At 35.4% G+C, this 23202-nt stretch overlaps 4 protein-coding genes and 1 long non-coding RNA gene across 9 annotated transcripts; 3 read left to right on the top strand and 2 right to left on the bottom strand.

Annotated features, from left to right (window-relative positions):
* Nucleotides 1-6747: 6747 nt before the first annotated feature.
* On the bottom strand, nt 6748-7282 carry LOC112087987 (uncharacterized protein At1g43920, Chloroplastic-like). Its single transcript, XM_024158140.1, has 2 exons — nt 7133-7282; nt 6748-7053 (listed from the first exon to the last, which is right to left on the bottom strand). Exons 1-2 carry the CDS (start codon nt 7280-7282, stop codon nt 6748-6750), a joined length of 456 nt encoding a protein of 151 aa, XP_024013908.1.
* A 507-nt stretch (nt 7283-7789) lies between these two features.
* LOC18021914 (HD domain-containing protein 2) lies at nt 7790-9871 on the top strand. Its single transcript, XM_006404806.2, has 7 exons — nt 7790-8092; nt 8618-8742; nt 8828-8865; nt 8964-9074; nt 9210-9326; nt 9423-9464; nt 9550-9871. The coding sequence occupies exons 1-7, from the start codon at nt 7802-7804 to the stop codon at nt 9618-9620; spliced, it is 795 nt and encodes a 264-aa protein (XP_006404869.1). The 5' UTR covers nt 7790-7801; the 3' UTR covers nt 9621-9871.
* Nucleotides 9869-10957, top strand: LOC18021915 (RING-H2 finger protein ATL22). The gene is made up of 2 exons (XM_006404807.2): nt 9869-10218; nt 10537-10957. Exons 1-2 carry the CDS (start codon nt 9900-9902, stop codon nt 10944-10946), a joined length of 729 nt encoding a protein of 242 aa, XP_006404870.2. The 5' UTR covers nt 9869-9899; the 3' UTR covers nt 10947-10957.
* A 410-nt stretch (nt 10958-11367) lies between these two features.
* Nucleotides 11368-14827, top strand: LOC18021936 (5'-nucleotidase domain-containing protein DDB_G0275467). 2 transcript variants are annotated; one of them, XM_006404808.2, is made up of 14 exons: nt 11368-11472; nt 11559-11592; nt 11669-11878; nt 11972-12108; nt 12224-12373; nt 12460-12561; nt 12655-12819; nt 12909-13019; nt 13214-13311; nt 13405-13528; nt 13621-13710; nt 13829-13873; nt 14038-14358; nt 14471-14827. In XM_006404808.2, the coding sequence occupies exons 1-14, from the start codon at nt 11428-11430 to the stop codon at nt 14495-14497; spliced, it is 1659 nt and encodes a 552-aa protein (XP_006404871.1). In that variant the 5' UTR covers nt 11368-11427; the 3' UTR covers nt 14498-14827. The 2 variants fall into 2 exon arrangements, with proteins under 2 accessions (XP_006404871.1, XP_024014151.1); XM_024158383.1 differs by having other exon boundaries at nt 11383-11472; nt 11682-11878.
* Nucleotides 14828-18718: 3891 nt separating this feature from the next.
* LOC18021937 lies at nt 18719-20283 on the bottom strand. 4 transcript variants are annotated; one of them, XR_002900397.1, is made up of 5 exons: nt 20039-20283; nt 19685-19845; nt 19540-19603; nt 19348-19447; nt 18719-19151 (listed from the first exon to the last, which is right to left on the bottom strand). It is a non-coding gene; the product is annotated as an uncharacterized LOC18021937 (long non-coding RNA). The 4 variants fall into 4 exon arrangements; XR_002900396.1 differs by having other exon boundaries at nt 19540-19845; XR_002900395.1 differs by having other exon boundaries at nt 19685-20281.
* Between the last annotated feature and the right edge of the window lie 2919 nt (nt 20284-23202).

Below are 23202 nucleotides of genomic sequence, written 5' to 3' on the forward strand. Positions count from 1 at the left end.
GTTTTGTTTCCATTTCAGAAGATATGGATCCTATAAATCGAAATATACACTATGAGGAAGGTTTCTATAACACTCCTCAAGCCACCAGACGCAGAGAAAAACACCAAGCCCGAAATCTTAGCTACATGGATCAATACAGCCAGCCAAACCACCCTTACCACCGGCGCAGAGAGACTGTTCGACGCCGGGAAGATCCTTATGGTCCTCCTCCGACCTACTTTGAGCCACACGCCTACAATCCTCCACTGCAGAACCCTAGTCAGCAAGAGGATAACTTGAGGATCAGCAGACGTTTGGGACGCCTCGAAGGGATGATAAACCAATTCCTTGATCAGCAGATTCTCACCGAAAACACTCTGCTCAAGAAAATTGATTCAATCTCTGAAGAGTTCAACAAAAAATTTGATGATATGGCCAATCATGTTCGAATTTTGGAAGAGCAAACCCACAAGGACTCACAAACACTAGCTGGGATGATCCACCAAGTCGCAACAGAGCAGACAAGACAAGAGTATGACATCATACAAAACTCAAGTGATATTGTTGAATCAAAACACGAGATTAAAGAAGTCAGAGAAGATGCCTCCTAGTATAGAGAGAAGACAGACGAAGAGTTGCAAGAGATCGAGCACAGGCTGAACAAACTCGAGCTCAAAGCACAGGAGATTGATGCAAGAATGGAGCAGATGCCCAACATTGAGCAAATTGAGAGGTTTTCTAAGAAATCTCCCAAAGATCCTGATGAAGATGGACATCAACGCCCTGATATGAGTTCATATGATGCTAGTCTACCTAATAAAGATGCAGGAGAAGTTCGTGTCAAGTACAAGAAGGAAGAAACGGACTTTGAGCAAGTCATATCCGGAGCCGCGGGTCCAAGCGTCCTGACCACGGCCAAGAGCACTTTTCCCATGGTCGCGACTCCTCTGACCGCGGGAGTTGGTCGCTCAAATGCTCCTCCGGGTTTTGAGAGGAAAATAATACATTTTCTGTCCCAACTTCAGCCTCCAGCACCTAAAAAAGCAACTCAGGAAGAAGAAAACCAAGTTTCAGATGAAGAACCAGATTGGCAGGAATCATTACCTTGTATGATGGCAAAGGAATGTGTTGAAGATTCAGTTGACTCTTCAATCCAAGAAGACCAGACATGCAGCGAGATAAAGATGACATACATCGATTCAATCATTGAATATGACGCTGCAGCTTTCTTTTGTGAATCCTATTCTGCGTTTGAGACACCAGCCAACACCTACAGAGAAAGGCAAGTTCGAATTCTCCATAAGGTCAAGACTACAGGTCAGTTTCTTATCTCTTGTTCTATTAGAGGAGAAATGTTTAAAAACGTGCTATGTGATTCTGGAGCTTGTCTTAACATGATGTCCAAGGCAATTGCTTTGAGACTTGGCATTAAACACCTGCGCAGGACTAGAGCAAAAATTAGTCTAGCTGATGATTCTAGTGCAACACCTCAAGGAATAGCTCATGAAATTCCTTTGAGAATAGGAGATTGCATAGTGCCTGTCGACTTCTACATTGTCGAAACGAGAGATGCAACATATCCAGTGATTCTCGGATGGTCTTTTCTAGCAACTTCGGGAGCTATAATGGACTAGCCAAACCGGAGGATTTCATTTGCTAACATCGACAAAGATGTCTTCACAGAAGCTGTTCCATACAACAGCAAAGCAGGAAAACGTTCTGCAACAGAAGAGTTTGAAGAAGAACTTTGGAGTGACAAAGAACCTGCTAGGCAAAGCAAGGAGATGTCAAAAAAGACTTGTCTCAGGACAAGGTCTTCTTCATTGGAATAAGTCACGTCCAACACCAAAAGTCGAGCTAAACGACTTAAAACAGAAGCGCTTAATGGGAGGCAACCCATTTAGGTATTGTTTTCTTTAGGATTTTTCTTTTTTTTTCTATTGATCTTTTTTTTTTTCTTAGTTTCAGGTGTTTCTTATAAAACAAAAAAGCCAAAAAAATCAAAAAACCAGAAAAAACCAAAAAGAAGGATGGTACCTGACTGCTCGGCCCAGCAGGAACCAAGGAGAAGCAGGAAGAGGCCGCGATATAAGCCCTCGCGGTTGCAGACTTTCTGACCGCGGGAAACCTACCGTTGGCCGCGGTCGCGTAATCCTAAACACGGCCAAGTGCTTGTTTGCCGCGGTCGTGCAGCCCCTGACCGCGGCACTTGGTCGTTGACATCAAACCCGACCCCAAACCACTCACTTCACCCCATTCCACCTCACCAATCACCCTCCATCTCATTCATCACCTTCCACCACCTTCATCACTACCTAATCATCTTCCCAAACCCCTTCGAATGAATCCGGTTCATCTCCACCAGCATCCCGGATCCAGGTAAGTTCTCTTTGTCCTTACCAATTCGATTATCTATGCATTTTTCTCATCCAATCTCGTCTTGTTTCACACTGAGGACAGTGTGATTTAAGTCTGGGGGAGGATTTCATCCCTTTCTAACCACTTTTCTTTCATGAGTCTTGCATTATCTACACTTGTTGTATTTTCCTTAAAGTTTTTCAAAATCGGTTTTCAAAACAAAATACGTTTTAAAAGGGAATGGTGAACATGAATCATTGATAGTTGACTGTGTGCTTTTAGACTGTTCCTAGTGACATGCTCATTCATGATTTAGGACTAGACTAGGCGGTAGCTAAGCACATTTGAAACGAAGTACCCCAGAGGAATTTGAATAATTTCGATTTAGATGAAGGGATACACTAGCTCTGTTTTATTTGGACTTAATTTGGACTTAATTTTCTCATTGAAGCATTAGACCAGGGAAACGAATCATACATTCAGGACTCCTTTATCTTTTTACCACTCTCTGTTGATCCTGAATGGCTAGTTCATCTTTAGCTAGTTCCCCACCTTAACCAATCCTCTTTCAAACCACATGCACTCTTGTTTTCTATTGTCTTATATGCAGATAAGTGCAAAAACGTTGGAGAGAAAAAGGAACGACGCAGTTTTCAGTCACTAAGGACAGAGACCTGCGATTTGCCGGAAAAGTTCCCGGAAGGATTCAACACAAGAGGAAACTCAGTTTGCCTTAGAAAAATCTCAAATTTTGGTACAATCTCTTCCTCTAGTCTCTCTCTCTCTTTAAAAGGCATTTCCTATTCTAAAAAAAAAAAAATCCAAAAATAAGAAAAGAAAGGAAATAAAAGCCTTAGAGAGTCTAGAGATTCGAATTTTAAGTCCCAAGGCAACTGGAATTTGATTTTATGGAGTTTTGGAGATTATTTTTCTGATTCCCGGAAAGAATCTAAGTCTGGGGAATAGCTGTTTACAACAAAGGAGGAAGGATTATGCAACAACATTTGGCAAGAAGAAGTGACTGAAAACTGTGGTCATCAACAGGTCCTTATCTCTCTTGCGGTTTTGCATATTACCTTGCATCCTCCAGATCTTCAGGTAACCCGAAACACTTTAACTCCACCACTTAAACAGCCCTTTAATGCCAAACGCCGTCTACCCTGGATGATGTCTTTAATGAGAATTCACTTTTGAACTTAATGAATGTAGAGATCTAGTTGACTGGAATCAAGATTTAGATTGTTTAAGTTTTGCATGACGGAAAAAGTGGACTAGTATCTCTTGTGCATTAGTGAGAATTTTCTAGACTAAGTTGTGGATTGATGCACTATCTTTGGTCCTAGTTTAGGAGTTCATGTCTATGAGATTTGTGCATTTCCTATTTTTTTTTTCACTTAACCAGTTTAAGCTTTTGCTTTGTTTGAGGACAAACAAAGGTTTAAGTCTGGGGGAATTGATAACACCGTATTTTGACCACTTTTATGGATCATTTTGAAATACTTTTTCTATGTTTTTAATTGCTTTTAAGTACTTTTATCACGTTTTTCTAGTATTTGTAGTTCCAAGACTCTTTTCAGGTAACTTAGGGAAAAGCTTAACAAAATGGATAGAAAACCAGATTTCAGCTCAAAGTCAAACCGTCAGAAGTTCTTCCCTGATTGAAGGCCTTCTCACCGTCTGATCTAGCTCAAATTTGGAGACCTTAAAGATGGACGTATCAGCTTTCCAGTGCACTTTACAGCTTGGCAATCCAACGGTTCAATCAAAAGATACGCGAAGAGCAAGATGTCCGGTAAACCAACCGACAAGCACTTCCACCCGCGGCCAAACACTCATTCTCCACAGTTAGGAGCATCCCGACCGCGGCCAAACACTTGTTCCCCGCGGTCACACTTGTCCCGACCGCGGCCATCAACCTCCGAGCCCAAGAAGCCCATTTCTGAAGCCCACATTTGGAGAAACCCTAAGTGACGTCTAGAGAGGTGTTGAGCACTATAAATACATGTCTTAGAAACCCTAAACGGGGTGTAACAAAATACCATCTATCATTACTTCATAGTTTTATTGTTTTTGCTTTAGCTTTTAGGGAGAGAGAGATTTGTTCTCTTGAACCCTTGTTTTTTCTTTATCAATTTCGGTTTCTATTCTACTTCTTAATATTATGTCTTTGATTTCGTTCTTATGTCTGAGTAGTTTTATTGTTGGGATTAAGGGATTTTCGATGGGGATTTATATGTACGATGAGGATTCCATGAGCTTTTGAGCCGAATCTTAGAACTTTTTCTTCTAAATTCGTTTTTACTGCATGAGAGTAGCATCATGAACTACAATCTGATCCAGATGCTTGGTGACACGAATGTGTTCATCCGGTATCAGATCTAGTTTGGGAGAGCAAAACAAACATAGGAGTGGAAACCTACCTATGGGCGATTTGTGAATTAGGACGAGTCTTAAACATAATGCATCTCTTCTCTTCCAGGGCTAGAGTGGAAACCTACTGGTCAGAGTTGAGAGAGATAGTTGTCTATGATCACGACAGTGGCGTATTCATACGTCCATGACTCCAGTTCGAAAAGTTTAAGCTAAGATCTTATCAATTTTACTCTCTAGCAATGTTTTGAATCGTTCGTACCCCTGAGAAAACTTCCCTGAAGCCCAATGCCTTCTTTTCCATTGATTTACACCGTTTTTCTTTCAAGCTTTAGTTCAATATTGTCTTTCCGTTTTAGTTCATTTTCATTTAAGCAATTAGATATCCGTTTTTACATTTTTAGTCATTTTCGTTAAGTTTAGTTATTACGTCATTTAATTCCCGTATTCTCTTTTAATATTTCGTTTTTACATTTTAAACACACTACCAAACCCCCACAAAACCGTTTTGGTTCTAGACTTTCTTACTTAATACTTATTTCAAAGGCTTTTTGCAGGAAAAGATCCTCCTTCCCTGTGGATTCGATCCCTAAGTACTACAATCGATCAGCTGTGCACTTGCGGCTATTGATTTCATTTAGGGTAAAACTTGACAACCCTCACACACCACCACATCAGACTATAAGAAAAGCAAGAAGAAAACCTTTTCTAGATATGCTGGAGGACATTAGGAGACAATGCATGGTCAGAAATGCAAAGAAGTTTGTGGTTGCTGATCGGTTAAAAACAAGGTTCACAAAGAGAACTCACGCTGAGATTGAGAAGGTGATAGATGGGTCACGACATTGAAAAAGATACATGGCCAGAAACAACCTCCATGAGATAGAGCTGTTTGGTATGAACTACTTTGTTGATATGAATAACAGAACCTATGGTTGTAGGAAGTGGCAGATGATTGGAATTCCTTGTAGTCATACTGCATGTGTTATAATAGGGAAAAAACAGAAGATTGAGGATTATGTGGTAGGATATTACACAAGAGAGAAGTGGAGACAAATTTACATGGATGGTATCAAGCCTGTTGAAGGAGCACCATTGTGGCCAAGGTTGAATAGATTGCCTGTCTTGCCACCACCATGGCGAAAAAGAAATCCAAGAAGGCCACCAAACTATGCAAGGAGAAAAGCAAGAAATGAATCATCATCATCCTCAAATAAGAGCAAGATGTCAAGAAAAAATAGAGAGATGACATGCTCTAACTGCCACCAAGAAGGTCACAACAAGCAAGGCTGCAAGAATGCAACTGTTCTGCTCCCACCAAAGAGACCAAGAGGTCGACTAAAGAAAATTTTGGTTAGTGTCTTATTCTCTCTCTCGGTTGCTGTTGTTTACTATGGTTTGTGAAAAAAATTGGTTAGTGTCTTTTTGCTGTTAAGAACATGTGTTTGTGTGTGTTTGATTGAAATAGGAATCGGTGGCTAGCTTATCACAACCTCTCAGATCACAACATCAAGAATCACAACCTCTCGGATCACAAGGACAAGAAGGATCACAACCTCTCGGATCACAACCAATCGGATCTCAAGCTCAACCTCTCGGATCACAACGTGGCTAGCTTGTTCTCTTTCTCGGTTTATGTTTATGACTCTTAGTGTTTTAGTCTCTCTCTCTCGGTTTATGTTTATGACTCTTAGTGTTTTAGTCTCTCTCTCTCTCTCTGTTGCTTTTGTTTTTGATGGTACTATGAATGTGCTCTTGTCAAAACACTTTGTTGTTGTTTTTTGGTTTATCATACTCTCGGACAAGGTTATTATGCTATGTCTTTGTTTTGTTACTCTTTGTCTTAAACCAAACTTTGTTTCATTACAAAAGAAAACAATGACAAAAGCCACAAAACATACAAAGACACAAAGACACAAACCATACAATGACACAAACCATACAAAGACACAAAGCTAAACCATACAAAGACTCTAAGACGCAAAGACAAATCAAAGATACAAAGAGAAAGACACAAAGACAAAGCAAAGACAAAGCAAACTACATGGAACCAAGAACCATTTGCTGTTTCTTTGTTTTAACAATCATTGTCATCACAATGACAAATACAGTTACACAAAGGCACACGAAGCACAGACATATGATCTTCAATTTGGCATTGTTAATCTCCCTTTTGGTCAGCAATAAATCTTCCTCCAACTCACGGATCCTACCCTTCAAACCTTCGATTTCGTCACCAACATCGAATTTAGCATTTTCAATCTCACCTTCAATACTCGAGATTCTCGACAAAGCATCAAAAACTTCCTCATACACGCCATCATCCACCCACTTGAACAAATGATCCTGGGTTTTAAAACACAAACGAACAGATGTGAACCAAAAAAAAAAACAGAATCAAAGGCAAACTCGAAAATCTTCTTACATCTTTCATGGTTGGACATCGAAAGAAGGGTCTGCCTGGGTTTTCTTGGGTCTTCGACGTGAAAATGACGACATCTCGCCCGCAGTGACACTTTGACGGAAATCCCCGACCTCCATCCTCAACACTCGACAAGGCAGAGTTGCAGCTCATTGCTCTATGGAAAAAAGGTGAAATCGAAGTCCTTTTCAATATAGTTAACAAGAAACAAGTCTAAACCCTGAATCAAAGGAAGAACTCGTGAATCAGAGGAAGAAATCGAGTTGGATTGAGAGGATTTCGATTTTTTAGGGTTTGAAATTGATAGAATTGGAGATTTTATTTTAAAATCCTAATGTTGCTGTTATAAACATCCCGACGCTGTTTTATCATTAACGGCATAGTTAGACGGATGTTAACGATTCCGTCTATGCGTTTAACAACAATGTTGAATCCGCGAAATCAACCAAAGTTCAGAGTTATTTTGATAGTCAACAACAAACTTCAGGTTTTAATAGTCGAGATCACAATTTACTGTTAAAATGGCCAGTTTTTAAAAATTCAGGGTTTTTATAACATTTTTCCTTATATTTGCCCAGTTTAACTAACAAAAGGAACTATTGAAACAATACAACAGCAACGCGATTCCCAATAACGTAAAGATAAACAGAAAAAGGAAAATCTGAAAAGAAAATGAGGAATGTGAATCGAGTCTTCTTCTGCAAATCACTCTCTCTCGTCTTCCTCGTTCCCTCTTTCACTCGTCCCCACCTCCGATTCACCTATTCCGCCGCCGGAGCTTCTCTTCCTAATCGAGCGATTCACTGCATGGCCACCGATCCCCCTCTCCCTCAATCGGCGGCATCGTTTTCGTCTGTCACCGGCGGAGGTAATCCCGTCTCTCCTACTCCTCGGACTAATGATGTCGCGGCGGTTCCGGCTTCTTCCGCCATAGATTTTCTATCGCTCTGTTCTCGCCTCAAGGTAAATGTAACCTTAGCTTTGAATGATCCGTCTTCATATTTCGCTACGATTCGGTGGTTTCTGTGATTTAAAACATTTGGTCTTGTTCTCGTTCACGGAATGTCTGAGATTGTAATTGATTACAAGATCATGCTCTCAACAAAAAATTCGGCCGTTATCGTTTATTGACGACCTAATGACTAATTATGTGAATATTTGGTACTAATGTAAGATGGATCTGTACATTTGTGAACGCATAATGCTTAGTTTTCAAAAAAACTGTTGGAGATTATTTGAATTCTTTCATGAGTGGATGCATAACCTAATGTCTGTTGATGTTCTTGTTCATTGAATCTGTAATTGGCTATGGAATTGAAACGATTTCAAGATATGTGGTTATTTGATGTTCTGTGATTACTCAAGTTCTTGTAGATCATGTGAAGAGTTTTACGTCTCGTTGATATTAGTGAGTTTTTGTTTCCTGGTTCATCGATAAGTTATGTATGTTGTATCTTATGGTTTATCCATCTCTGTGATTTAAAATAGACAACTCCAAGAGCTGGATGGGTGAAAAGAGATGTTCAAAATCCAGAATCAATAGCCGATCACATGTACCGGATGGGTCTTATGGCTTTAATTTCTTCAGATATTCCCGGTGTCAACAGAGAAAAGTAAGAGTCTTGGTTGCTTCTTCATCCTCAAGTTTCGATTTCTGGATCATCATATAAACTTTCCATGCGTTTTTTCTTTCTACAGATGCATGAAAATGGCAATTGTTCATGACATTGCAGAAGGTTAGCTCTTTTACTTATTAGAGAGTATAAATGTCCAACTTTTTTCAGCACGAGGTATTTAGCAGTGATAGTTGAATTCAACCATTGTTGTTGAGCAGCTATTGTCGGAGACATTACACCTTCTTGTGGGGTCTCTAAAGAAGAGAAGAATCGAAGAGAAAGCGAAGCACTTGAACACATGTGCAAGCTCTTGGGTGGAGGGGAAAGAGGTCTGTTCTTGTCTCTTCTCTTCTCTTCTCTTCTCTTCTCTTCTCATCTCTCACTCTGAATGTTTCCGATGATCTTGCTTGTTCGCATCACACTATCACTTCAAGCGTCTAACAATGTAAATATGGTAATTGCAGCTACGGAAGTCGCTGAGCTATGGAGAGAATATGAAGCAAACGCCTCACCGGAAGCCAAAGTTGTTAAAGATTTCGATAAGCTTGAGATGATACTACAAGCTTTGGAATATGAACAAGGTAATGACCTCAAGATTAACTTCTAATGATTCCTGATTTGACCATACGCTAAAAACTAAATCTCGATCTTTTGCTTTGTTTGCTTGTTTTACGCAGATCAAGGTAAAGATTTAGAAGAGTTTTTCCAATCAACCGCAGGTATTTTTCTGTTCTAAGTTGTAATCCAAATACATAATCAGTATATGGTTTAAGGCTTTATTAATCTTGTCGATGTTTGATCCAGGCAAGTTCCAGACTGATATAGGCAAAGCTTGGGCATTGGAGATTGCTTCAAGACGAAAAAAGCAACCTTAGTTAGTTCTCACTTGAGTTTTGTTTTTGTTTTTAAAAGTCTAGTTCTTACTTGAGCTAAATACTCTCTTACCTTCAAAGTTTAATCATCTTAATATACTTTCATTTGGATCTAGAACTTTAAAGGGTACATTTTGTAGCTCAAATTCTTTGAGGGAGAAGCCTAAAAATGGTGGAGAAAGATAGGAGAACCATTCTTTACCAATTTTTTTTGTCTTCTGACGTATTCAAATAATCTATAAATACTAGCTTTCTCCCTGTTCATAAGTGCTAAACCACATTATGACCTTCTCAAAACAACATCTATCCCATCTCATCTTCATCTTGCTTGTCCTAAACGCCTCAGAAGCAAAACGCTGCTGCGCAAACGTCAATGAGATCATCGACAATGAAAAGCAGAGCCTCAACGACCACAACAAGTGCTTGGCCACACGGCTCCTCGATGCCTCTGAATCTCATTTGTCTCCTCTCCACCTTCTCAACCACACCATCTTGAACTCTCCTGAAGAGGATGTCAAAGGGGATTCGCCGAATTGCAGAGATTGTGAGAGTAATCTTTCGTTATGTGGTTTCAAAAATAAGTTCAGTTCCTTTAAATCTGGTAAGGAACCTAATTTCTTCTTTCTTCTTTGATCCTTTACATACATCCAAAATGAACAGTTTGACGTCATCATCAAGCTTCAAATCGATAATCATCATTGACTTCGTTTTCGGATAATAGTTATTATCTACTCATTATAGTGGGCATCAAATAATAACAAACCAAGCATTGACTTTGGATTTATATATTAAACTCACATTTAGAAACAGTCCAATACGAGAATGTAGTACCCACAGAATATCAATATGTAACATGAACACAAGTTAACGTATGTAAATAGTTAAAACTGATTATTCACCGTTTCTTCTTTGAACACAGGACTTTACAACTTCATCTTACTAGTACTAAAGTTAATCTGCCTCTCCCTAATCGCACTCCTCGCCGCAATAACCACTTGTGTGGCATATGTCACGTTCAGTTCCGAGAGGCTCCCTATCCAAATACGACGATCTTTGGCACGGGCTCGCAAGCGGCGTAATGATCGAGCTAAGTCTGTGATCGTTAGATTGTACAAGAAAGTGGTGTTAGAGACAAATATTAAGCTCCCGGGGAGAAATGATGTTATATGTCCAATTTGCTTATCAGAATATGCAAGCAATGAGACCATTGGGTGCTTACTCGGATGTGACCACTGCTTTCACATCGAATGTATTGATACGTGGCTCCAGTTGCATAGTTCTTGCCCGATTTGTCGAGACGAAGGCTCACCAAAACGTTATGTAACGTAACGTTTGTTACTAACCACGATTTAACTCAAAAGTAAATAATTTCGCTTTGTATTTGCTTATGGTAAAATATTATTTCCTTGCAACTTGCAAGAATTTGCTGATTTCTAATGGTCCGATTTGCTTACGATCCTTATAATTGGTTAAAATAGGTCACATATTCATGAAGTAATAAGATAGACGCGAAACGGATTAGGAAAAAATAAAAGATTATTTATAGTTACATATTGGGCCCAAAATAGAGAGATTACAAAGTTTACATAGCCCGTAAGGCCCGATAAATATTTTTTATCCGCCTAGATATGTTTGCCGGACTTATCTCGGCGTTGACGATAAACCCTAACCGCCATTATCAATTAGCCGTATCATCATGACGTCATCATCTTCTTCTTCCACAAAACTAAAGTTTCCAAGTCCACTCTCAGAAAAAATTAAAAAGGAAAGATACACTCCTCTCATGAACATCTGACTTTCTCCCCCAATTATGACTTCCTCTCGCCGTCTTCTTCCTCTCGGTGCTTCGCTCACTGTAAATCATTCTCTCCCCGAATTTTCATCACTTCTATTTGGTATTTATCGCCGATTGATGATGATCGAGTTTCGTTGTCGTTGCAGAGAGAGAGATTTTCTTCCTGTCAAATCGGAAATGGTAAGTTCTCTTTCGAATGCTTAACATCGCAATTTTTTCTCTTCCGTCTCGATCGTAAGATCGTTTAAAATCTCAGGATCTCTAAGAAGTTTCCGAGGATTCGGGACCGTTGCTTCGACGGAGCCGGCTTTGGCTAATCTGGCGGAGAAATGCGCCATTGCTGTGACGGAATGTGCTACAGTGGAGGACGAGATCGGGAAAATCCGTCACGAGTTTGAGCTGGCGAAACAGAGGTTTATCAATATCCCCGAAGCGCTTAATAGCATGCCTAAGATGAATCCTCACGGTTTTTGCCATTGACTTCTGCTTCTTTTTTTGTGGGTTTTGTGTTGTGTTGTTCTTTGTCACTGATTGATTTGGTTGATTAATATACTTGTAGGGATATATGTTAATAAGAATCTCAGGTTGGATAACATACAAGTTTACGGATTTGACTATGATTACACATTGGCACATTACTCCTCTGACTTGCAGAGCTTGATCTATGATTTAGCCAAGCAGCATATGGTTAATGAGGTAATCTATATCACATTTTTGTTGTTGTTGTTGTTATCGTTGTTCATGTTGTGTAAGAAATAGAATTCGGGTTTTGAGTTATTGTTTGAGAAGTATTGGTTCGTCGTTCTTGCAGTTTAGATATCCTGAGAGTTGTATGAAGTTTAAGTATGATCCTACTTTCCCAATCCGAGGACTTTACTACGATAAACAAAAAGGATGCCTCATGAAATTGGATTTCTTTGGTTCGATCGAGCCTGATGGGTGCTATTTTGGTCGTCGTAAGGTATTGTTAATCTTCTTTGTCCTTTTGAACTGCTGCTTTGGGATTTGGAGGATTTGATCCCTCAAGGATATTTGTTTATTTTTCAGCTTAGTAGGAAGGAACTAGAAAATATGTATGGAACGCGACACATAGGTCGTGATCAAGCGAGAGTTCTGGTGGGATTGATGGATTTCTTCTGTTTCAGTGAGGTCAGTTTCATCGATATGTGTCTTCGTTCAAAGGAGCTGTGATATAGTTATCTCTGGTTTGTTGATCGCTATATTTCTTTTTACTTTTTTCAGGCCTGTCTTATTGCAGACATGGTCCAGTACTTTGTCGACGCCAAGCTTGAGTTTGATGCCTCTAACATCTACAATGATGTAAATCGCGCTATTCAACATGTCCATAGGAGTGGCTTGGTCCATAGAGGAATTCTTGCTGATCCTAACAGATATTTGCTTAAAAATGTAAGTTTTATGGAATAAAACTTGGTCTCTGATTAGGAATGCATTTACTTTGATTGGTAATAGCTAACAGCAAGTCCCGTTATTCTCAGGGTCAGCTACTACGTTTTCTGAGAATGCTAAAAGATAAAGGGAAGAAGCTCTTTTTGCTGACCAACTCTCCCTACCATTTTGTCGATGGCGGAATGCGTTATCTGATGGAGGTGATTCACATCATTTAATAGCCATAAAAAAAACATTTTGTGTCCTTTTTTGAAACTTACTACTCAACATTCTTTTATTTTAATTAGTTTGTCCAAAAACCTTCTTCGGTTCTAATTCCGGTTTTACTTCTTTCTTTTCCCTGAAGTTGATTGTAATCTCTATTCTCTATCTGTTTATGCTTGTTCTTCATTAGGACTCTTTTGGCCTCAGAGACTCATGGCGGGACCTATTCGATGTTGTCATTGCTAAAGCAAATAAACCAGAGTTTTACACATCTGAGCACCCTTTCCGGTTTGTGTTCTTAACTTACTGAATCCTCTTTCGCCTCACGGTAATTAAGAAATATTTTGGAACAATTCTTTATGATATGTAAAACCCTTATAGTTGCTATGATGAGGAGAGGGATACTTTGGCGTTTACAAAAGTGGATGCATTTCACCCAAATAAAGTATACTACCATGGCTGTCTTAAATCCTTCCTTCAGATCACAAAGTGGCATGGCCCTGAGGTACTCCTTACAAGCAGCTACTATATTTTATTCGTAACTTAACGCTTCTGAATGCATTTTATAGACATCACTACAATATGTTCTGTTCATAGGTGATTTATTTCGGAGATCACCTATTTAGTGACTTAAGAGGACCTTCAAAGGCTGGTTGGCGAACCGCTGCCATAATCCACGAGCTCGAGGTTGGTTTACCATACTTGATATATAGCCTTTTTAGCTGATTGTATTCTCAAAAGATTTTGTACATCACTCAAAGCCCAAAAGTATATTGAGTTCTCTTTGCGACGTTTCTTGGTCCAGCGAGAGATACAGATACAAAATGAAGATAGCTACCGGTTTGAGCAGGTATAGCCACAGCTTCCTCTTTTACTTTTCAAGTATGGCTTTCTGTTTAAAGGATTTATACAGTCGTGTACCGTGTGACTCCGTGGAATGTAAATACGCTACTCAAAGCAGAGACGTGTGTAGTAGTTAGTCTAATAAGATCATTTCTTGTCCTTAATATTCAGGCAAAGTTCCATATTATCCAAGAATTGCTCGGTAGATTTCACGCAACTGCATCGGACAATCAGAGAAGTGAAGCATGCCAGTCTCTATTGGATGAGCTAAACAAGGCGAGACAGAAAGCACGAGACACGATGAAACAAATGTTCAACAGATCGTTCGGAGCTACATTTGTCACGGACACTGGTCAAGAATCAGCATTCTCTTATCACATACACCAATACGCAGACGTTTACACCAGCAAGCCTGAGAACTTTCTGTTCTACCGACCTGAAGCGTGGCTTCACGTGCCTTACGATATCAAGATCATGCCTCATCATGTCAAGGTATGCAGATCCACCATGAACCACATTATGAGTGCTATTGATAGATTCGAGTTGCAAAATTTCGGATCCAAAGAGCTTAACCAAAACTTATACATTGAACCGATTCTTTCAGGTTGCTTCAAACCTTTTCAAAACCTGACAATAGAGTTTGGATAACTTTTGATCGAAAAAGACAGCGCAGCGTTTAGGTTTAAAATTGCCTGAGACAACGAGAAGGTTTGCAAGTCATTCTCAGATTCTTGCTGCTGCTTTTGCTAATCATTCTTTTGTGTCAAATGGATGTTAGATAATATTCGTTTGCATAACTTTAAAAAGTGGCTAACACTTGAAAATAAAGAAAGTTGTAATAATTATGGAATCTATCTTTGGTAATTTTGTTTATCATTAATATTTTTGAATAAGATTTATAAACATTTATTTTTAACCTTGTAGTTTGCAAAAGATTAATGTTTATGTTTAATTTCTATAATATGCAATTTTTTGTAGATACATAGTGGAAGTTTTTTTTGAAGGTATAAAATGTCCAAGTTGAGCCGTTTTATTGTTATTGTATATTTTGCGGATCAATTATTTTGTTATCCTTGATTAAATTGTCTTTGGTTAATTACTTCTCCTTTGTTGGTGAAATCTGAATTACCTAACTACTATAAACCGAAATATACAGTACAACCTCTATAAATTAATATTCGATAAATTAATAATTATTATAAAATTATAAATTTTTTTGTCTTAAGTTGGATTAATGTAAAAATTCATCAAATTCAATAAGATAATAAGATAATAATTTTTTTAAAAAAAATTTATATAAATATATGATCTCAACAAGAACATAATTAATAATTATATAAATTTATGTAAATATTTCTAAAGATAATATTCTAAAATATGACTAATACATTTATTTTTATTTAGAGTTGAAATCTAATCAGATTTGATCTCTCTAATTATTATATCAGTAGCTACTATTGTTTTACTATATGCATTCAAAGTTTATGATAAAATTTTTGATGTGATAATTAATTTTTCACCTGTAAATATTTTTAAATGTATTGTAATGTTATCTTCAATTTTATCATCAATAATAAATATAGTAACTATAGTTTTTTTTTATAAATTTTAAATTTATTAATATTTATATTTTTACATGGACAGTCTAATATGCAATTAAAAATTATTCTATTGTGATACCTATAATTGTTAATCATAATTTGTATTAAAAGATTTATTTAAATTTTTGAATATAACATCATTTAAAAAAAAGTCTTAGAAATTTTTATAGATAGAAAACAAATTTTCTCTAAAGGGGTGTTATTCAATCATGGTTTTTAATAGAGTCTAAATCCATTCACAATCCATTGTTATTTAATAATTGATTTTGATTTCTCTATAAAAATTCAATGTTATTGGTTCATGTATTTAGAATCTCTTCATTAATAGAGTTTGAAATCCATTGTTATTCAATTAAAGAGTTGAATCAGTCAATTAAAATCTTATGTTATTCATGTTTAACAGATTCTTACAACTGATTTTAGGTGAAAGATTTTAACTGAATTTGAAGATATTTTTATGTGTTAAATGTAGTAATCAAAATCCAACATTTTACCCTCAAATTTTGATAATTATAAAATTTAATACAAATAATTATTCACCTACGTTTTTTCTGTCTTCCTTCTATATATTAATCAATCAAATACAACACTCTTTCATCCCTCCATTTCTCTATTCCTCACACGTCTTATTTTTCCTCTATTTATTTATCTATTTTTCTCTTTTCCCTAGTACATATCTCTCTCCCTTCTCTTTCTCCATAAGTCATCAAAAAAAAGAAACACACTTTTAAGAGGTCAAAGTTCACAGCAAGTGAGATTTTTTTTTTACGTATACATATGTGGTTTTAGATTGTTTTTTTCTTTGAACTTTTTAATTTCAAAATTTATTGAGAATTCTATTCTATTAGATTTTAAATGATAGCATGTGATTTTCTAAATACACTGCTAAATAATTCAAAATTTTAAACAACTCATATACATTAGATTCTAAATGAATTAAAAAATTTTAAAATCTGATCTACTCTAATCTAGTAGAATTGATTTCAACATACAGATTGAATAACACCCCCTAAGACATTATTTATAGAGGTTTTACTGTTGTGGATCTAATTCAAGTTAAACGCCAAGGTCGCTTGACAATAACAACCGGTATATATATGTCGATGATGACCAAACTTGTTCTAATCATCTTTGAAAAAATCACGGAGATCATCTGAATGTTGGATCAATATTAAGAGTTAGCATTTGAACTGAACCAAAACAAAACAGGAAATGATCTGACCTACATCTAATATACATACTAATATATGTGCATATAGTTCAATAAAGCTGAATCTAACTAAAGGAAAAGATTTTAACAAAAAAAAGAACTAAATGAAATGACTTTTATTTTTAAAAAGTTTCTAAACAATACCAAAAACTGGCTACTTTGTTGGGAAAAACAATTTGACAGAAAAAAACTAAAATCAACATGTTTCTTCCCAAATCGACAAAGGAGATATTTTCCATGTCCTTTTTGTGGCATCTTAAAGCATTCTTATAACACTAATATGCTTGAAAGCTTTCTTTCGATTGACAAGTCCCAAACTTTTTTTCTTAATCGGGCTTTATGAAACCGATCAGATCATTGATAGATAATTCATTTTGATCATTTGGATGTTCTATGGTGTAAAAGGCGAGCACAAAAGTTGCACAAAGGAAGATATATATTTGTTTAGGGTCCAGTGATGTATATTAAGAACATGCTGTTAAACCTATTTTATAGATATAATCTAAACTACATAGAAGGAACATGATATTCATCTATTCTATTAAAACAGAAGCATTTTTAATGATTGCTTCCAAACACTCTTTAACTTTTTTAAAAATTTGTTTGAAAATAGTTTTAAAATTATCCTAATTAATTGCAATATTAATTAAAAAACATATTTTTATAACTGTGAGGAGCACATGATGGCAAGTACTTTGCCTTCACAAGGTCCACACCAACAGATTGTTGGTAATTCTCTGTTTAGAATATAACTCTTTTAATAGGTTCATGTTCGCTAAAAGTATACTTATGTATCGTACTACATACATTGTTCATGACCTCTAAAAGTATCTGATGTATCGTGCTATACTGTCAGGCTCAAAATTGAGGACGAACAAGTCGCAAGAGTCGATATCAAAAGGGCAATCAATGAGCAGTTTGGTGGCGATGAAGAGGTACATTCTGTTTTCGATTGCTAACTCTTAAACACATTAGCCTTAAGGTTCAGTTATCTGTCTTTGATCTGTTCATGCAGCATCCACCTTTCAAATTCACAAAAGGCATAAATCCAATTATCTGTCTTTGTTCTGTTAATGCAGCATCCACCTTTCAAATTCACAAAAGGCGGAAATGCAATCATGCTCTTATATGTCCGTGAAAGCGAGGAAGGCCGTCTATACAACATTGACAAAAAACAAGAAATCGAGGATAATCCCGCAACTGGTCTCACTATCATCAAGGTCGTCCCAAGAGACGAAGAAGAGCAGATTGGGAGAGACAGAGTCCTGAGTTTCAGAATCCCAAAAATGTTTCAGGTTTAGACAGTTTGAGGATGGAGTGGCCGAGTACTTTGGCGTTCCCACACATCGGCTACGGTTCTACAAATCAGAATCTGATGAATCAAGTCTCATTCTGCGAAGAAACAAACCTGATACGGTAGAGGAAATGGGCGACGAAGTCAGACTCTTTTTGGGTTTCGATTCTCTGCCAGGTTTTTCAGGTCTATGTGCCTTGTGCCCAAAAGGAGACGGCACCCTTACTGACATTGAGGATTTCGGCAGCAAACCGGCACCAAAGGCGGGACCAAAGGTGACGAGGAGGTCAAGGAGACAGTGAAGATTCATAAAATACATCTACTTTTTTTTTTTTTTGAGTATATAGACAGGTTTAGATATATTGTGAGTCAAAATTGAATTCATGTAATGTCATATCAAATCTTTTGGACCTTTTTTTGTTTGAGATACTAAAGTAACTAAACTCATCAAAGTTCTTCGGTGTGTTTTTAACTATCCATGCGGTATTTAAGACAATCGATATGGTGGTGTTTCTGTTTCAATCAAGAGAATTAATAATGTGAGGATTATACAATCCAGCTTTCTTGAATTTACACTGGATTTCAACCACGTGACATGATATATCTATCGAGTAAAACTGAGAAACCTAACCTCGGCTTTGCTTTTAATTATATAAAAAAAAAGTGGGTTAATGAACGTGTGGTATGTATAGGCCGTTCACTAAGCGCGGGTATTTACATATACGAAAAACAAAAATTTATGTGATATTTCATTAAAAAATATTTGTGATATAATTGCGAATATATAGCTACATGAATTATTAACATAAATTTCTCTCAAAGCAAAGCAAAACAACTAACTTGTGTACGCATTCCTTTCTGGTTATGAGCCATCTAAGCGATCAGACATTCTCCTATGAAGACAAAACCAGGTTGACTTGAAACCCGCAAGAGATTGAGTTTGCTGATGAATTTGATTAACCTTTCTCTGATTCGGGATATTGAGATATTCTAAGATTCACCATCACTCTCATCACCCTATAGTACCTACCATTCTTCCTTGCAGCCTCCTTTATATTATTCATCCTCTCGTTTTCTTTTTCTTTTTCTTCTTCTTCTTCTTCTTCCACTCTTTTCGTTCTCATCAGCCTCTCTCCAGCTTCATTACCCGCCACCTAAGCCAATTCTCCTCCTCGAATCCCTCCACCACAGACAGAAGAAAGTTGAAGCGTTGAATTTTATGCTTAAGAGGATGAATTGTGTATTAGTAATAAGTTTCTCAAAGCTAGGACAACTACTCAAACAAAAACGAAAAAGAATTGCTGAATGAATACATCATCAAATCGAGTTATCCTCATTTTGTCTTCACCAAACAAAGAATAAGATCTATACAATACCAGGGTCTGATCATTTGATTGTACAGCAGAAGTTATTCGTTTCCCAGAGAATCAATCCCACCATTTTGGCATTCATTCCTTACCATAAGCACCAACGAACCTTAAGGGATGAAAAGAACATGTGAATTGCAGAGCACACGCCAAAAATAACAATACAAGCAGTATAAAGATTTGATTGGGGAAAGTATATACCCATGTCTCCTTTGAACATTAGCTCCACCAATTCATCTTACCACGTCATTGCTGTTATCGGAATCTTGAAGCAGACAGTCATAAGGGAATTATAAAATCATACTGGATTCACAAAAGTTTGCAAGTTTAGTCAAATGTAGCTTACCCCTTCTTTTCCTTTTTCTTTTACAGATCTTTTTCAGTGCCACGATTTCACAGGTTTGATTTCTTTAGCCATGTAACTTGACTCCAAAATGAAAGCCAACCATATGAATATAAAAACCCCAGCTACTATGTTCTAGAATAAGATTCACAATTATTTGTAATCTGAAGCAAAAAGAAAAAATATATCCCAATTCACTCAATCAACAAAATACAAAATAGTATTTTAACGGAACTTGGCAATGAAAAATCGCTTCAAAGAACAATAAAATTCATGAGAAGTCACAAACCAAATTGAAGAACAAAACCCAGAGAAAATGACAGCAATTGAGAAGAAGAAGAAGGAGGGGGAGGAAACCTGTAAGTTCCTTCGCCAATCTGTTCTAGCTTCTCCAAGCAACTGACACTACAGATCTGATTTCAGGATCGAATTTCATATGATCTGTTAAGTAGGAACGGTATAAATGGAACTGGCATAAACTACAAATGTGGGAGTCGAATAAATTGGAACTTGGAAGGATTGAACGCTTCAGAAAGCGAGATCAGGAGGAACGGCTCGCTTGGGAAGATGAAGAGATGAGATTTTTTTAAGGTGCCACATGGCACTCTCTCCAGCGACGTGGCAGAAGGCTGGAGAAAGTTAAGTAACTTTTATATATAAAATGTTATTGTATTTTTTAATTATATTCAATTAGACTAAAATTTCACATATTAAAACTGATAAATATTAATGTTATATAATAATTTGATGGGATAGATTAGGGTTTTTTTTATAATTGTAGTTTTATGCGGGTTAGGTTATCAAAACATGCAAGATATTGAGATAAAAATTATTTCAAAATTAGTTAATATTAAATATAAATAGACGGGTTTAAATTATGGTTTAAATTATGGTTTTATAACCACGGTCTTTTTTGGATTAATAGAATAAATGATTTAGAAATATGTTTTTATAATAACAGTCATTTTGATTAATAGAATGACCGGAATCAAATTATGGTTTTATGATCGTGGTCATAATAATATTTGAAAAAACAACAAATCATATCTAAACACAAAAATAAATCTTTGTCACTTATTAGAAAAATTATATCTATAAAAAAATTAATTACATTACAATTTTTGATTAAAAAAAATTATCGTGTGGATGTACAGGGTAAAATCTAGTAATATGTTTTAAAACTAACAATCCAGTCAACAATTTGATTTCTGATGGTTTCAACTATGTAAAAACTAAACAAAAACCATTTTTTTATTTATTTGATACACGTTAGGCTTGGTGAATTGGTGTGGTTTTTATCAATTTGATTTGGGTTTTCAAATAAGGAAATCAATCATATATCATATATATTATAAGCAAAGTAAAATTTTTATGATGGCTAATTACCCTTTACCCCTTCTTATATTTTTTAAATTAATTTTAATAACAAAATTATCAAAAATTATAAATTAATTAAAAAAATATTAAAAATCGTAATTAAATAAAAATATTAAAAATCATAATTAAATAAAATATTAAAAATCATAAATTAATAAAAAAAACTGTTATCATATCATATATATTATAAGCAAAGTAAAATTTTGAGTTAAAACTCTCTTATTCAATTTTAGGGTGACTAATTACTCTTTACCACTTCTTATATTTTTTAAATTAATTTTAATAACAAAATTATTAAAAAATTTAAATTAATTAAAAAAATATTAAAAAACGTAATTAAATAAAAATCGTAAGTAAATAAAATATAAAAATCGTAAATTAATATAAAAACTGTTAAAATCGAAATTAATCAAAAAACATTTAAATTTAATAAAAATTATTAAAAATCAAAATTTAATCAAAAATATTTAAAATAGAAAATAACGAAAATTTAAAAATTGGAATTTAATTAAAAAACATTTAGAATCATATCATATTTAATATATGCAAAGTAAATTTTTTGCTATAAGGTCTCTCATTCTATCTAGGTAACTAATTCCCCTTTATTTATTAATAAAATCTTTTTAATTCCCTTTTATTCGTTAATCGGATTATCTGTTGAGCGATATTATTTGGAAAAAAAATGTACATGTGATGTGGGAAATCCTAGCTTAAGTTGAGAGCTATATATAAATATATTACTTTTTTAAATGTATCTTATGCTCAATTGTGGTTTGTTTCTATATTGGTCGGCTTTTTGTTGTATTGTTTACCGTCTTTATTTTTTATAAATCAATTTTTCGTTTTTTTCTATTGTTTTTTCCGTTTTTTTTCAGTACCAGTAGTAGTGTTCCTCGATTATATGTTGTTTTTTGTTGTCAGTTATTCTTCCTTACTTAACGTGATTAAAACCATGTCAACATATCATAAATCATCTTCATTGTCTAATGAACAGGTTTTAAGTCTTTTATTTTTTTTGCTTGTTTTAAAGATGGCTTTCTGAATTCTGTTTATTTTTGAAATAATGTAAGAGATGCCAAATACTCTAGCAGGACGCAGAGGAAAAAACCAAAAAAGAAAACAGAAAAAGGGAAAAAGGGAAAAACGAAGTAGAAAAAGAAGAGAAAAAGATAAACTGAAACATATAGAAGAACATAGAGTTGACGAAAACGTAAAAAAATGAGGAAAAAATGAACAAAAAGTTCTAGAGCATGAACGATAAGATCAAGATGGGTAACACAAAATAGTGAAAAAGAAAAATGATAAGGAGATGAAGAACTCAAAGTTGTAGAAGAAAACTGAAAGAAAAAGAAGAACAAAAATGGTAGATGACGAAAATAAAGTATAAGAAGATGAAAACCCGACGATGAAAAAGAAAAAAAAAGTAAAGATGCAAAAAAAGACAAACAAAAATTAGAAAGAAAAAAAGTTGGATAGGACAAAAATGACCAAGAAGAAGTAAAAAGCGGAAGATAAAAACGGATAATAAAACCAAAAGAAGAATAGTAGAAGATGTTGAAGAATAAGAATTTAGAGAATACAAAGACAATAAAATAAAACAAAGAAGAAGGGGCAAACAAATAAAACAAAAAAATCAACAGAAAAAAACGAAGAAAAAACCGAATGAAAAAAAATCAAGAAGTCAAAGAAGATTAATACAATACATAAGAAGAAATAGTTAAAAACAATGAAAGATAAGAAGGAAAAAACAAAGAATAGAAAAGCTAAAAAGAAAAAGGAGAAGAATAAGAAAACAACGATAATGTGAACACCTCATAATACGGTGAACAAGTAAGCTCCCCACAAAAAATACTTGGATAGGTCGAAGACGATGAACAAAAAAAAACTAAATGACCAATTGGAGAAGAAAAAATATAATCAGAAGAAAAAGTAATAAAGAAAATCAGTAGATAATAGAAGAAGTGAAAGAAAAAAATAATAAAATGGAAGAAAACTAGAAGATGAAGAAGAGAAAGTAGAAAAAGGTAAATATGATGAAAAAACGAAGACAAATCAGATGAATAAGAAGTAAAAAAAAAAAGATGAAGAAAATATAGAAGAACAATTTGAAAACAAATAACGATAAAAAAGACCTAAAAATATAA

Source organism: Eutrema salsugineum, unplaced genomic scaffold (assembly GCF_000478725.1).
Source record: "Eutrema salsugineum unplaced genomic scaffold, Eutsalg1_0 scaffold_15, whole genome shotgun sequence".
Classification (NCBI taxonomy): Eukaryota; Viridiplantae; Streptophyta; class Magnoliopsida; order Brassicales; family Brassicaceae; genus Eutrema; species Eutrema salsugineum.

Excerpts from the sequence above, each read along its gene's own strand:
- LOC18021915 (XM_006404807.2), top strand. The coding sequence starts at position 9,900 with ATGACCTTCTCAAAACAACATCTATCCCATCTCATCTTCATCTTGCTT. Across the intron at positions 10,219-10,536 it reads GTTCAGTTCCTTTAAATCTG|GACTTTACAACTTCATCTTA; the intron begins GTAAGGAACCTA and ends CTTTGAACACAG.
- LOC18021914 (XM_006404806.2), top strand. The coding sequence starts at position 7,802 with ATGAGGAATGTGAATCGAGTCTTCTTCTGCAAATCACTCTCTCTCGTC. Across the intron at positions 8,093-8,617 it reads CGCTCTGTTCTCGCCTCAAG|ACAACTCCAAGAGCTGGATG; the intron begins GTAAATGTAACC and ends GATTTAAAATAG. Across the intron at positions 8,866-8,963 it reads TGTTCATGACATTGCAGAAG|CTATTGTCGGAGACATTACA; the intron begins GTTAGCTCTTTT and ends GTTGTTGAGCAG.
- LOC112087987 (XM_024158140.1), bottom strand. The coding sequence starts at position 7,282 with ATGAGCTGCAACTCTGCCTTGTCGAGTGTTGAGGATGGAGGTCGGGGA. Across the intron at positions 7,054-7,132 it reads GATGTCCAACCATGAAAGAT|GATCATTTGTTCAAGTGGGT; the intron begins GTAAGAAGATTT and ends TTTAAAACCCAG.
- LOC18021936 (XM_006404808.2), top strand. The coding sequence starts at position 11,428 with ATGACTTCCTCTCGCCGTCTTCTTCCTCTCGGTGCTTCGCTCACT. Across the intron at positions 11,593-11,668 it reads TTCCTGTCAAATCGGAAATG|GATCTCTAAGAAGTTTCCGA; the intron begins GTAAGTTCTCTT and ends TTAAAATCTCAG. Across the intron at positions 13,529-13,620 it reads CAAAGTGGCATGGCCCTGAG|GTGATTTATTTCGGAGATCA; the intron begins GTACTCCTTACA and ends TTCTGTTCATAG.